Raw genomic sequence first — 11,758 nt, forward strand, 5'->3', positions numbered from 1 at the left:
GAGTTCACCATTAAGTCACAAAATATCCACCTAAATATTCTAAAACCTTCAAATTAAATCAGGAAAGCGAACAAAGGGCTTTAATTTCAAAATGTGCATGTATTCTGAAGTGTGTGCAACTGTTTATAAGATTTGTCCATAGTTCCTGAAAGATTCACTGTGAATTTTCCACAGCTGAAGACCAGACTGCTAATTTGCTAATTTTCTTCCTGAGAACAGGTACAGCACTTGACACTCATCCTTGTGCTGTCTTTACTTACCTAAATGTGAAAGTAGATACCAAAAAGAATTGCCGGTCCTGAGATGTGGAAGCTGGAGCTGCTGTGCCAGAAGCTGGCACTTCTGATGATGCTGCCTCACCAGGTGGCCCTGTCAGAGCTTTATCAACAGAGAAGGGGCTAGAAAAGTTCCAAACCTCACTGCTCTTCCATGCACCACCTTAAATATTTATTAGCAACGTGAATGCTGCAATTTTATTTAAAAGACTCACTAAGCCAGGCATAACCCTCCTTCAAGCACAGCCTTTTAAGGGACCTTTGAAGACATGAAGGGCACTGTGACAGCTGTAAATTGAAGAAGCTTACCAAAGAGAGAGCTTATTTTTAACATTGTTTGCCTCTAATTAACCAGAGACTTTTTGTACCACCTTCCACATTCCCAGATCCACAGGTACTTGGGAAAATGGGCCATGTAACAAAACCTTGCATGCCATAATTCAGGTTACGCTAGCAAGGAAGAAGCATGAGGCATGCACTCTATTACAGGGATAGAACAGTAATGCACAAATTAAAGTAACAGAGAGCTTCAGGACTACTACTACAACTATACCAGAAAACTATTTTGGAGATGAAGGAGAAGAAGGTTTGAAATACAAAAATTGTATTTATTATTTTTTTAAAAAACTTGAACCCCAAACTGATCAGTGCCTGCTCACACAGCAGACCCAAAGATCCAGTTATAAAGCTGGGCACGAATGAAACCCGTCTCCTGAGTCACTAAAGACATAAAACAGATTTTTGAATGCAGCCACCAAAGTAAATTCTTCTATCTTTACACAGTTTACTGCAAAAGCAAATTCTGTAGGCTGGGATTTAGGAGTGCTTCTCGTTCAAGTGAGCAGTGCCAAGATCTGGACAAAAACCAAGTGGCAGATTTCTCCTAAGCTGGTTGTCAGCCACAAGGTTAAAACTCTCTGCACAGGAAGCACAGTTGAGGAGGGATCATTTCAAGCGCCTGGAACAAACTCCCACAAGAAGCAATAAACACCTTAAATGTAATTTTCTTTTCCTGACACACTTTGGCCTTGTTTTTGCTAACAAATATAGCACATATATGTATATATATATGGAATTAGACTAACAAACTGAATTTGATAGTGAGTCCTTGCTTATTGAAATCTGGGACAGTGTTCACATGCAACAACTACAATGAACACCACAGTAAATATATTTATTGACTCAGAAAAATTAGAAATTTATAGCAGTATTGTGGAGTAGATTACAAACAACACTTAGATAATTAAATAACATTATTACTTTTTGATAACATGGTCTAGATTAAGCGTATTATTCTTGTGATACTTTTAAGGAACAGATCAACTGCATTTCTTGTACAGATGTTCTGAAAAACAATTAAGTTGGGGAAAGGGCATTGTGTTTAGTGCAAAACTAACATTCAACACTGAAAAACAGTGCAAAAAGCACTACTGAAAATTTTACAGTAAGCCAGTAATTCTCACAGTTGGCTAATGAACCCACAGGAAATGTCTTCACATTTTGAGTGGGTTAGGCCTTGTTTTGAAGTCCTATTATTGCCTCACCAGTAGCTGTTTCCGGAGGGGGCATTTCTAAAGACAGAGACCTCCACCTATAAAAAGAATTTGTTATGTTCTTTGATAAGTTCTTTAAACTACTAAACTGCCCCTACTTAATGGAATTGTTAAGAATGGTATTTTAAATATGTGCTGATACAAGTTAAGAGCTGTTCTGTGAGTATGACTTGGGTTCTTCCCAAACATAACAGTCAAAGCAGTTACAATAAAAAGAGAAGAAAATTATTAAAGATTTCAGTTTTACAGTTTGAAACTGACTGTGTTGGCAAGCAATCTTCTCTTAATCTTAAAAGAAAAGTTAAATTACTGTACCAGAAACTTGTACTGAAGAGATCTTCCAGTACATCTTTTGACCATGATGCAAAGACTGCACAAATCAAATGACTTTGGTAAAATAAAAGGGTAAGAACTAGAAGTAGTTCTCTTACACTAAGGCTCTTTGTCTGTGGTCCTGAAAGGCAGTTCTGCTCTTCTGAATTACATTGTTACATAAAGATATTCTGGCTTTCAAGAAGAACATAACTCCTAAAGACAGACTTGACCTTTTCTTAGAGCTATTGCCCTGCTTACCGTATCAGAAACTTACATATAAGAACTTGAAAATGCCATACTTTTCAGCCAGTTCTGTCATATACCATAGCTAGTACTGCAATAAAAATGCAATAATAGTGAAACTGACCTCCACCAAAACCACAGTAGGTTTTATTTCTGAAATGCTGATATACACCGTATTAATTACAGATTTTTTTAAAAGTTATCATATTAATGAAATGGGTTAAAGTTTTAATATAGTGACAAAATTTAAGATATGAAGATATCTGAATGTTGTAACAATTCTCTGTTGCCACGTTTCCATCCAGGTAATGGTGTTTCAGTTTTATTTCTGGCCAAGTTGGGACAGCTAAACATGAAGAGAAAAAAGTCATTAGATTGCTAATCTTATTCTTTCAGTCAAACAAATACCCAGTTCATACAGCAAATATTTCTGTCTTATATGCTTTGTTTGTCTCTGAGAACCAAACGCCTTCTGGTGATAGGATATTTAATTCATAACCTCAGAGGAGAAGGCCTGAGCTTCAAATTTTCATGAATGTATCTCATGAATCAAAGTGTACACAGTCAAGACAAAAAAAAATATTAAGCTGAATGAGGAGGTAAAAGTCATCAAGTACTATTTGTCTCCTTCAAGTGCAACAAGAATTAATTTAGTTCTTTAACATGCAGTTTTGAATAACAACTTATTCTCATCTTAGTAGGACATAAAGCCATGAGAGGTGACAGCTACTGAAGGGCGGCTATTTGCCGACCACCATGAATAATTTTTATTTTGTATTTGTATTGGAATGAGGCATAGAGGAGTAATGATGTTTTTAACAGCACTAAAAAAAGAGTTTAGTACAGGTATGGACATCAAGCTCCTAGCAGGCCAGCACTTTTATATCTATATATCTGTAGATATTTATAAACCAGGACAAAAGTGTAAACATCTTGTAATTTGAAAAAGTTGCAAGAAAACCCTAGAAAGAGATGCTGTTTGTGAATTTTCCAAGAACTGACTCAGTTTTTTTCAGTAGGATTAAGACAATTATGATGAACTTGTTTGCCTGCATTACCTGTGTGAACTCACACTGATAACAGGCCTTCAACACCTAATTAAAAATAATGACTTCAAAACCCCACTTCAAGCAAATAAAAATAGGTTAATCTTTCACAGATTAATTTGAGGTTTTTTTGGTAAAAATCCATGGAGATGCAGAGTTATATAAATCAACTTACAGATAAAGAAGTAATAAATATTATAGAGGTTATCAAAGTTATCTACCTGTTTTATAAACTGTGTGGCATTAAAAAGTTCACTGCAGCCATACAGGACATGTTTGCCTTGTTTACCCTAAAAAAGAAAAGTCCATACGAAATCAATTGTTTAACAGTATAGTAGAGGATTAACAAGCAGTACTTTTTAAAACATCTACAAAGGGAAATTACAGGATCTACTACATTCTTTTGCACACAACAGTATGCTAGCCTCCTCCTGGAGGCTTCCTATGCCTTGCAATTATGATGACACATTTTCAGCATGATGAATTGAACTTGGACAATACATTTATTTTAAGGCACAATCTACCTCAATGACAGTATAAATATTTGCTTTTTGACATTGTGAGATAGTCTATTCTAGCACAGAACTACAAATAATTAGATTTGAAGGTTTCTCTTAATTCTTCTACAAAAAATCCCGGAATGTCAAAGCTGAATGAACATTGCTTCCTGTTTCAGAAAGTTTTCAAATACTTTCTCTGTGCTTTCAGGAGCAAACTGGCAAAACAGATAGTGCTTAGAAAAATAAAGCCATGAATAAAATCTCTGTGGTATCTGCTTGCAAGAACAGAGCTGTTGATTTTTCTCTTTTTTATTCTGGAGGAAGACTGATTGAATTTGAGAATAATTAATAAGCTACATCTGTGGAAACAATAGATGCTGAAAGTCTACCACATGGAAAAGCAAATTTTGTTGGATAAGACTGTAAGTGTCACCTGGGAGAGGCACACAGGTTTCCAGGTGGTGGGAGGGAGAATAAAGGTTTTCATTGACCTTCCTTGTTTTTTCAAGAGCAAAGGCCTAAGTGGAATAAAGGTGAGGGAATGACCCCCTGGGGAGGTCATCTCCCACTGCTCGAGTACACAGTCTGAGTGGAGAAACATACAGCACGCTTCAGCTGTGATACTGTAGTCACAACTGTGACAAATGTGATTAAAAACCTCTGTTCACAGGCTCTAGAAGAAGAAAGAGTATTTTCAACTTCCAACTCTCCATAAGATCTAACATTACCATTTCCACAGTTTTCAGTTTCTCCTGTTTGACAAATGACCTCCTGTTTGCCCTCTTATTCCTGTCAAACTTCAGCTTCCTGACACTTTGTATGAAGTGCTGAGTGTTTAATTTGTCATCACACCAGTGCCCTGTATATACATATACACAGCAAAGCTCAGCTCTGTCAGCACGCAGTTACAATCAGGGAAGTGAACTAAGCTCTAGGGGATTCAGAAGATTTTTTTTTTAATAGAAAGTAACAAATAGTCATGCTCTTGGGCATCTTTTGAATTGATATAGTAGCTAAAGAGGCTTTGGGTAGACTAAGGAGCAAGCCAAACATTTACCAATACACTCTGCCACAGGCAGATGCTTCAATGAATTTGTTATTGAGGATAATGATGAGTGCTAAGCCAAATCGAAATGATTTCTTTAATTTACATTTCTCTTCCTATCCTTTCCTCTATCCAGACCAGCTCTGCTTCAAAATGGCTTCCTGTCAGAGGGAGAAACTCAGCACACACATTCTGACTTTGCATTCTTCAAAATTTACCTGGACATCAAACTCTTATGTGCTTTGTAGAATAACTTTTTCAATGACTAATGCTCCATATCTACTCTTATGGGTAAAAAGCCTCAATCCAGTCTACCAGAGGGCAGGACAAATGTACCATGAACAAGGTTAAGATCAGGAAGAAAGAATGGTGTGCTGCTGCTGTTAAATAATTTATTACCTTCTTCAGAATTTTACTAAGGTTACTTTGGCATTTTTTTAAATTCCTGGAAAGTGCCTCAATACCACTCCTGCCTCCCAGGAACTGTAATGATTTAGTTATTTTTCTCCATCCACTGATTTTTGGTATACACATGTTCTGCTAGTCTGACCAGCTGGAACCAGAGAAATTAAATCTGTTACACCAGCATTACATAGTTGATTATGTATTTTCTTACTTGTGAATATGACACCTTGAATGATTCCTATACAGAAATAAATGATGTGGTTTAACAAGAATGAGCTTCTATTAACTCAGTAGGGAAAATTTCTAACTGTGGGTAAGTAATAAATGCTTAGATATTGGTGCCAATCTGATACTTGCTCTAACAGATAGCATAGTATTTGCATTATACTGGTTTCTGAAACAACATACTTTATGCTCAAGTAAGATTGTCATACAATAAAATGCTGTTATCTGTAGGCCTGAGTTTAAACTGATTCCATACTGCAAAACTGCATACAAAAAAGCACTGGGGTATCTCTTTTGCAAGATTTCTGAAAACTACAGAATTCTCAGCAGTTCCTTACTTTCAAGGTTATGATATGCTACAGCCGCTTTATTTAACACCAGCACATGAAAACTACTAACACAACTCTGAAATAGGTTAATTCAGTTTGCTACATCTGCTGACAGTTTTCAACCACGTAGGTGTGTCTGAACACAAAATAAAAGAGAATGCAGTTTATTTACTCAACTTCAAACGGCAACATGAGCAAAATACCAGAAACAGTAAGTCTTTGTTGGTCTGAATTAGTAACCCACAATTTCTACTGATTTCTTACATTCCTTTTTTCCCAGAATCTGTAAAGAATAAGGATGTTAAAGCTAAATTCATAGACTTTGTCTTCTAAATACTAAATATTACAGAAGACATGCTCTGTCTGGTTTCTATCAGTAAGTTAAGGACTACAACTGACAGAAGTACACATACCTTTATGTAGTCAATGAGATTTTGATATTCAATATAGTTGCCTCCTCCAACTACAAACACTATTGCCTAAAAGGCAACAGACATATTATTAGAGTATGCAGTTAGTGATATACCAAATAATTAAACCCACAACAAAAATCATCACAATCACACTGTGTTCTTATAAGAACTGGATACAGAACCACTGCTTCCTATCTGAAAGATGATATCTGAAGTTTTGGTAGGATGCAGAATGGCAAGCTGAGAGCTTTTAACAGGTCACTCTCTTCTATTAAGACATACTCATTCATATACAGTTTCAACATGTTCCTTTTTTTTTGTCCAGAGATGTCTCCTATGACCACAGGAAGAGTTAAAATATCGCAATGGATGCTTATTTGGGCCATAAATAAAGTGCTTCTATCATAAAGAAATAAATTTTTTCATAATTTTTCCCTTCCTACCTTTAGTAATTTTTTCATCATTTTTTCCCTTCCCACAATTAGTAATAATTACTAATATTACAGATAAAAGCCATCAGTATCTTCTGGGCTGTGTTTAAAGGAGAACTCATGTCTAGAAAAAGGAGACTTAATAGTTGTATTGTTGTTGTTAACATTCATTATCCAAAATTGTTTGACTGTACTATATGAATTTTATATAGACTTTATCTCATTATTGACATTTTTGGTATGACCATCTGTAGCCACATATATCTAGGATACCACATGGTATTTCTTTTGTTCCTAAGGATAATTAGGATATTTCATGAGAAACAAGAAACATTCGTATATTGCCAAGGCAAATATTTTGCTTATGAAACTTTGTAGTAATCAGGTAAGACTTTTCCTATTTGTAAATATTTGCACAGAAAAATACTGAAAGTTACAGGCATTTGTATGAAATGATAACATTCATTATTTTGGTTTTTTCCTTTTACTGCAGAGACTCCTTAATATAGTCATTTACATCAATGCTGTTGTTTAAGGTTGGACAAAGGATGAAATCTAGAGAGCATTCTGAAAGTCTGGTCTAAAAATGAGGGATTTAAATTTCTCACTCAATTATGATATTAGTAAATCCCTGTAATTATATTCTGGAAAAATTTCTACTTTTTTTCTCCAGTATTAGTTAGCACTTACATAGTCCTATGAAGATGAAAAGCTTCAGAATAACAGCTAATTATAATTAATAACTAGATATAATTAGTCTAAGTGCTTTTTTGCAAATAAGACCTCTCATTTTCTTAATCATGATCATAAAAAATGGCTGCACTTCAGGATTTAATTATTTTTAACACATGAACACTGAAAAATAATTTCTACATGACTTACCTCCTGGAATGGATTTTTATTTCTTGGAACTGAGCTATAAAAAATACAGCACAGATTTCATTACACATTAATAGAAATATGCAAAATAAGCATCAGGTACCCATCATAAGTATGGACTACTATATAATATTAGACAAAAATGTAAGATAGAACAATAACTGCCTTTCCATTTGTTATGGAAAATCATTCATTCTACAGGACTGAATACACGAGTAAATAGGAATTTTACTTCATCCTTTCTAATGTTGCTGTTTGAATAATAAGCTTTATGACAACAATTCTTCCATAGTTTAAAAGCTCTAACTATAGTGCTGTTACCTAGGAGCAAATACAATGAGTTAAAAATGTGATCAGCATTAGCACAACTCATGGCACCTAGAATTCCTACCTCCTGGAATCTTAGCTAGGTAAGGCAGTCATTTTGCAGGGCCTGCATACACACTTACTGATGCTTCCAATCTCAAACACTGCTATGCAGGAAAAGAATGATAAAGGAAGGAAGAGGGAAATTACAAGTTTGGGTGGTACAGACTCCTCCATTTGAATACAAGGGCAGGTACAGGGGGAGAAACCTCTTTTCCTGCATCACCGTGAAGCTTCAGGGGAAGGGGAAAGTGAAGAAAAAAGCTGTGAAGGGTCAGTCTGCTCTCCTGTCCTTTGCTCACACACTACCACTGCCCTCCTGCCCTGTACCCTCAGGAAGTCAAATACATCTTATGTTCTAACATAGCTTAAAACCACTGCATTTTCCTCTTCAAATTACCTTCTCCCTTATTTCAAGACGTTTTCTCTGAGCGACCAAGAACAACTGAGTCAACACAGACTCCAGTGTATCAGAAAAATAGGTTTTAAAACGGAATGGCTGTCTCTAATGTGTTGCTTTGTCTGTCAGGAATACTACAGACTTCCCGTAAGTAGAATTATTACCCCAATTGTCTCATTTTTTGAGTATGATACAACAAATCCACACACATTTTGTGTCATCCTTTCAGAGGACAAAGCCTGTTTATACTTGTGGTAGGCATTACACAGGATAGAAAGATACTGTTTTGCTAGGACTGAATTACAGCAATGCAGTTACCACTCTATTTAAAACACAGTCAGTAGAAATGCCAGTATTTCTTAAAATGGAAGGAGATTAGAAAATAAAATCAGTAACTTTTTAATGAAATCCATTAATTATATTATTTTATATCACTATTTTGTCAAGAAAACTAACATACATTTTTATTGTTTAGAAAATACTTGAAGGGAGAATTAAGCAAACCACTACGTGAGTTCTGCTATCATGCCCAAATATGATTTAAGGAACATAACTTGAGTTTACATACAAATCCCAAACCAGAAATTAAAAACTATTCTCTATGGTGACTACTGTAGATACACAGAATGCCACATTTATGAACTGCTGCAAATGAATACTTCTACATTGTTTAAAGCAATGTAAGAACTATACAGAGAGGGCAAAAAATGGAAAAACCCTTCTGCTTGAGTAAGCACTTTTGCACAAAATCCACCAAAAATGCTATAAAAGCATCACAAATCAGTGACAGTTGAAATCAAAATGAAACATAATATACTAGTACTTTTCTCTTTGATAATTTCAAATTTGCCTATCTTTGAAATTATATAATCTGTAATACTTTTCAATAAAACATACATATAATTTGAAATTTACGTCCTCTTACTTTTCATGTTTCAAGAACAAAGCAGAGACAGAATTTTCAGGCAAATAACTAAACCCAAGCCTGGATCTACTTTATCCACACTGATCCTGTAATAAAGTGGTGCAACCAAATGAGATTGTTGTTTTCCCACAGCTTCAATTACAGTTATTTTTAGAAGGAATGTCAAAATTAAGTATCTTCTCTTTTGCTAGGATATTAGATTAAGTGAGACTATCAGACAATTACTAGTTAAAGATGCAAAGCGAAAATCAAGATTTATAAACTTCCTCTCTTTTACTGGCAAAATAAACTATATCCAAGCCTCCCTTCATATACACATGAACATAAAACGTGCACCTACCTAAACAAAAGTAAATGCAGTCAAATTTAAATATTTTTTTTTCGAACTTATTAACGAATTACTAAAGAAGGGTTGCATTAAAATCAGAATTGTAACTGTTTAAAATGTGACAAGGAAATTTTGGTGCACTGTCCAATGACTATTAAACTTAACAGTGAAAACTCACAAAGTTTCTAAGAAACCAAGCAGTATGAAGAACCCTAACATTTATTATTGCTAAATATTAATGCACATTCCTGTGACTAATGTACATGTTAGCACTTACTTTTTAGATTTTTTTGCAGTGTTATAAAAATATATCTGATTGATCCAAGTTCCCACTTGTAAATTCTTTCAAGACCAACTGTCTTGACTTAGAATTAATGATCAAAATAATTACTTGTAGTCAGCAAGCAAAATAAAATAGATTTCTTAAATTAGTCTTTTCATTTCATTAGTGTATGTATAGTGACTACACTTCAATAGTGTATTTAATTTCATTAGTAATGACTATATTTCAATAGTCATTACTATTTCATTAGTAAAAGGAAAGAAGCAAAACTCACCTGTCACTGCCTCGCAGCATCTTGGGGTCAAAATACCGGTAGTCATCTGTCTCCTATTAAAAAGTATGTTTTTATCTCAAAAGATTGGAATTTTGGCTAATGAATTTTTGCTTGTATATATTACATTACACATTGTTGAAACCAGCATCATTTCCCATCAAATCATTCAACATTAATTGTGATGTCCACTAGTATTTAAAAAGTTTGTATATAACCGAATCAGTACAAAATAAACAATAGTGAGAAGCTATGAAGGGTGTGTGCTATTGAGCTTTTTATTTCTGGTTCACCTAAAATTGACTATCACACACTTTCCAAAAAATACACTGGTTGCATAATGAATCCCAACAGAAAGACAGCATGCAGAAAGAAAAATTGTTACCAGCTTTAGAGGAACACCGATGGTTAGTAACAAACATGAACATTTTCCAGGTTACGGAGATCTGCTATTGATTTAACATTATAAAACAAAACACTTCTGTGGCAATGAGTGCTATGGACAAGACAGATCAAAATCTGCTACTGTTATGTAATTTATCCTTCTCATGTCATGATTTATGACTACTATTAAACCAAAATTAAACTCTTGAAGAAGAAATGAGTTCCACAAAAATTTGAAAAGTTTCACTCTCTAAACTATAGAAAAAAAATTTCTTCACACAGAACACTGAGGCACTTCCAGTATTTTTACTGGCAACAAGCAGGATTTTTGTCAATTATTATGGATGAAAAACAAAACTTCTTAGTAACTCCTTCTGACAACTTCTTGGCTTTCTCCTGTTTCTATACTACATTTTCATCCAGGTACTGTGAAGTTTAGTTTGTCGATAAACTGCATGCAGAACTACAGTTTATCTGTGTGCTTACATGCAAAAACCTCTGAATTCTGATGATTCTGTAGAGCAGAAATACTACTTCTTGAGTAGTAGACAAATTATCTGGGGAATTTACTGGAACTCACATAGCATAACTACCTCTAATATTAAAAAGTATTAAATATACATGCAGTGGTTACACACACACAAAATAAATCTATTTGATATTACAAACCTTTATATAATTACACAAAATAATCCTGCAGCTTGGCTTTTAAAAAGAAAATAATTTAGATCTAATTTCCCACTGAATCTCTGTAAAATGCTTTTATATGCTCCACTGGGAATTTCAACTGCCAGAGTCTGCCAGCATTCATGATTTTGCAGCTTCATACCTAAAGGTGGTATAGTGACTCTGGGGTAAAGAGAGCTGGGAATGGAGAGATATTGAGAGACTAAAACTGAGAGGTATTTGAGAAACCTTTACCTGGGATAAAGAGTTTAACTTTTCTGCTTATTAGAGGGAATTACAGATTAATGACAGAACTAAAAATCAGAGTTAATAAACATATTACAAACATTTACTCCTGAATGTATTACTGCTGTGTTTTTTCACTGTGGGCTAGTGTATGTAGACACACAGAGAGTGGTAAAACAATAGAAATATGATAACCTAGGGATTTTCCATTGTTTTTGTTTAAATACAAT

The 11,758-nt window shown here is 34.6% G+C and overlaps 1 protein-coding gene across 1 annotated transcript in view; it reads right to left on the reverse strand.

Annotated features, from left to right (window-relative positions):
- Positions 1-1,423: 1,423 nt before the first annotated feature.
- Positions 1,424-11,758, reverse strand: part of SCFD1 (sec1 family domain containing 1) — a 45,660-nt gene continuing 35,325 nt past the window's right edge. The window contains exons 20-24 of the mRNA XM_005417625.2: positions 10,236-10,288; positions 7,663-7,696; positions 6,350-6,415; positions 3,654-3,722; positions 1,424-2,732 (exon numbers count right to left, since the gene is read on the reverse strand). Of these exons, the coding sequence (XP_005417682.1) occupies positions 2,709-2,732; positions 3,654-3,722; positions 6,350-6,415; positions 7,663-7,696; positions 10,236-10,288 (246 nt within the window). The 3' untranslated portion in view covers positions 1,424-2,708. The remainder of the gene's footprint in view (positions 2,733-3,653; positions 3,723-6,349; positions 6,416-7,662; positions 7,697-10,235; positions 10,289-11,758) is intronic.

Source organism: Geospiza fortis, unplaced genomic scaffold, assembly GCF_000277835.1.
Source record: "Geospiza fortis unplaced genomic scaffold, GeoFor_1.0 scaffold54, whole genome shotgun sequence".
NCBI lineage: Eukaryota > Metazoa > Chordata > Aves > Passeriformes > Thraupidae > Geospiza > Geospiza fortis.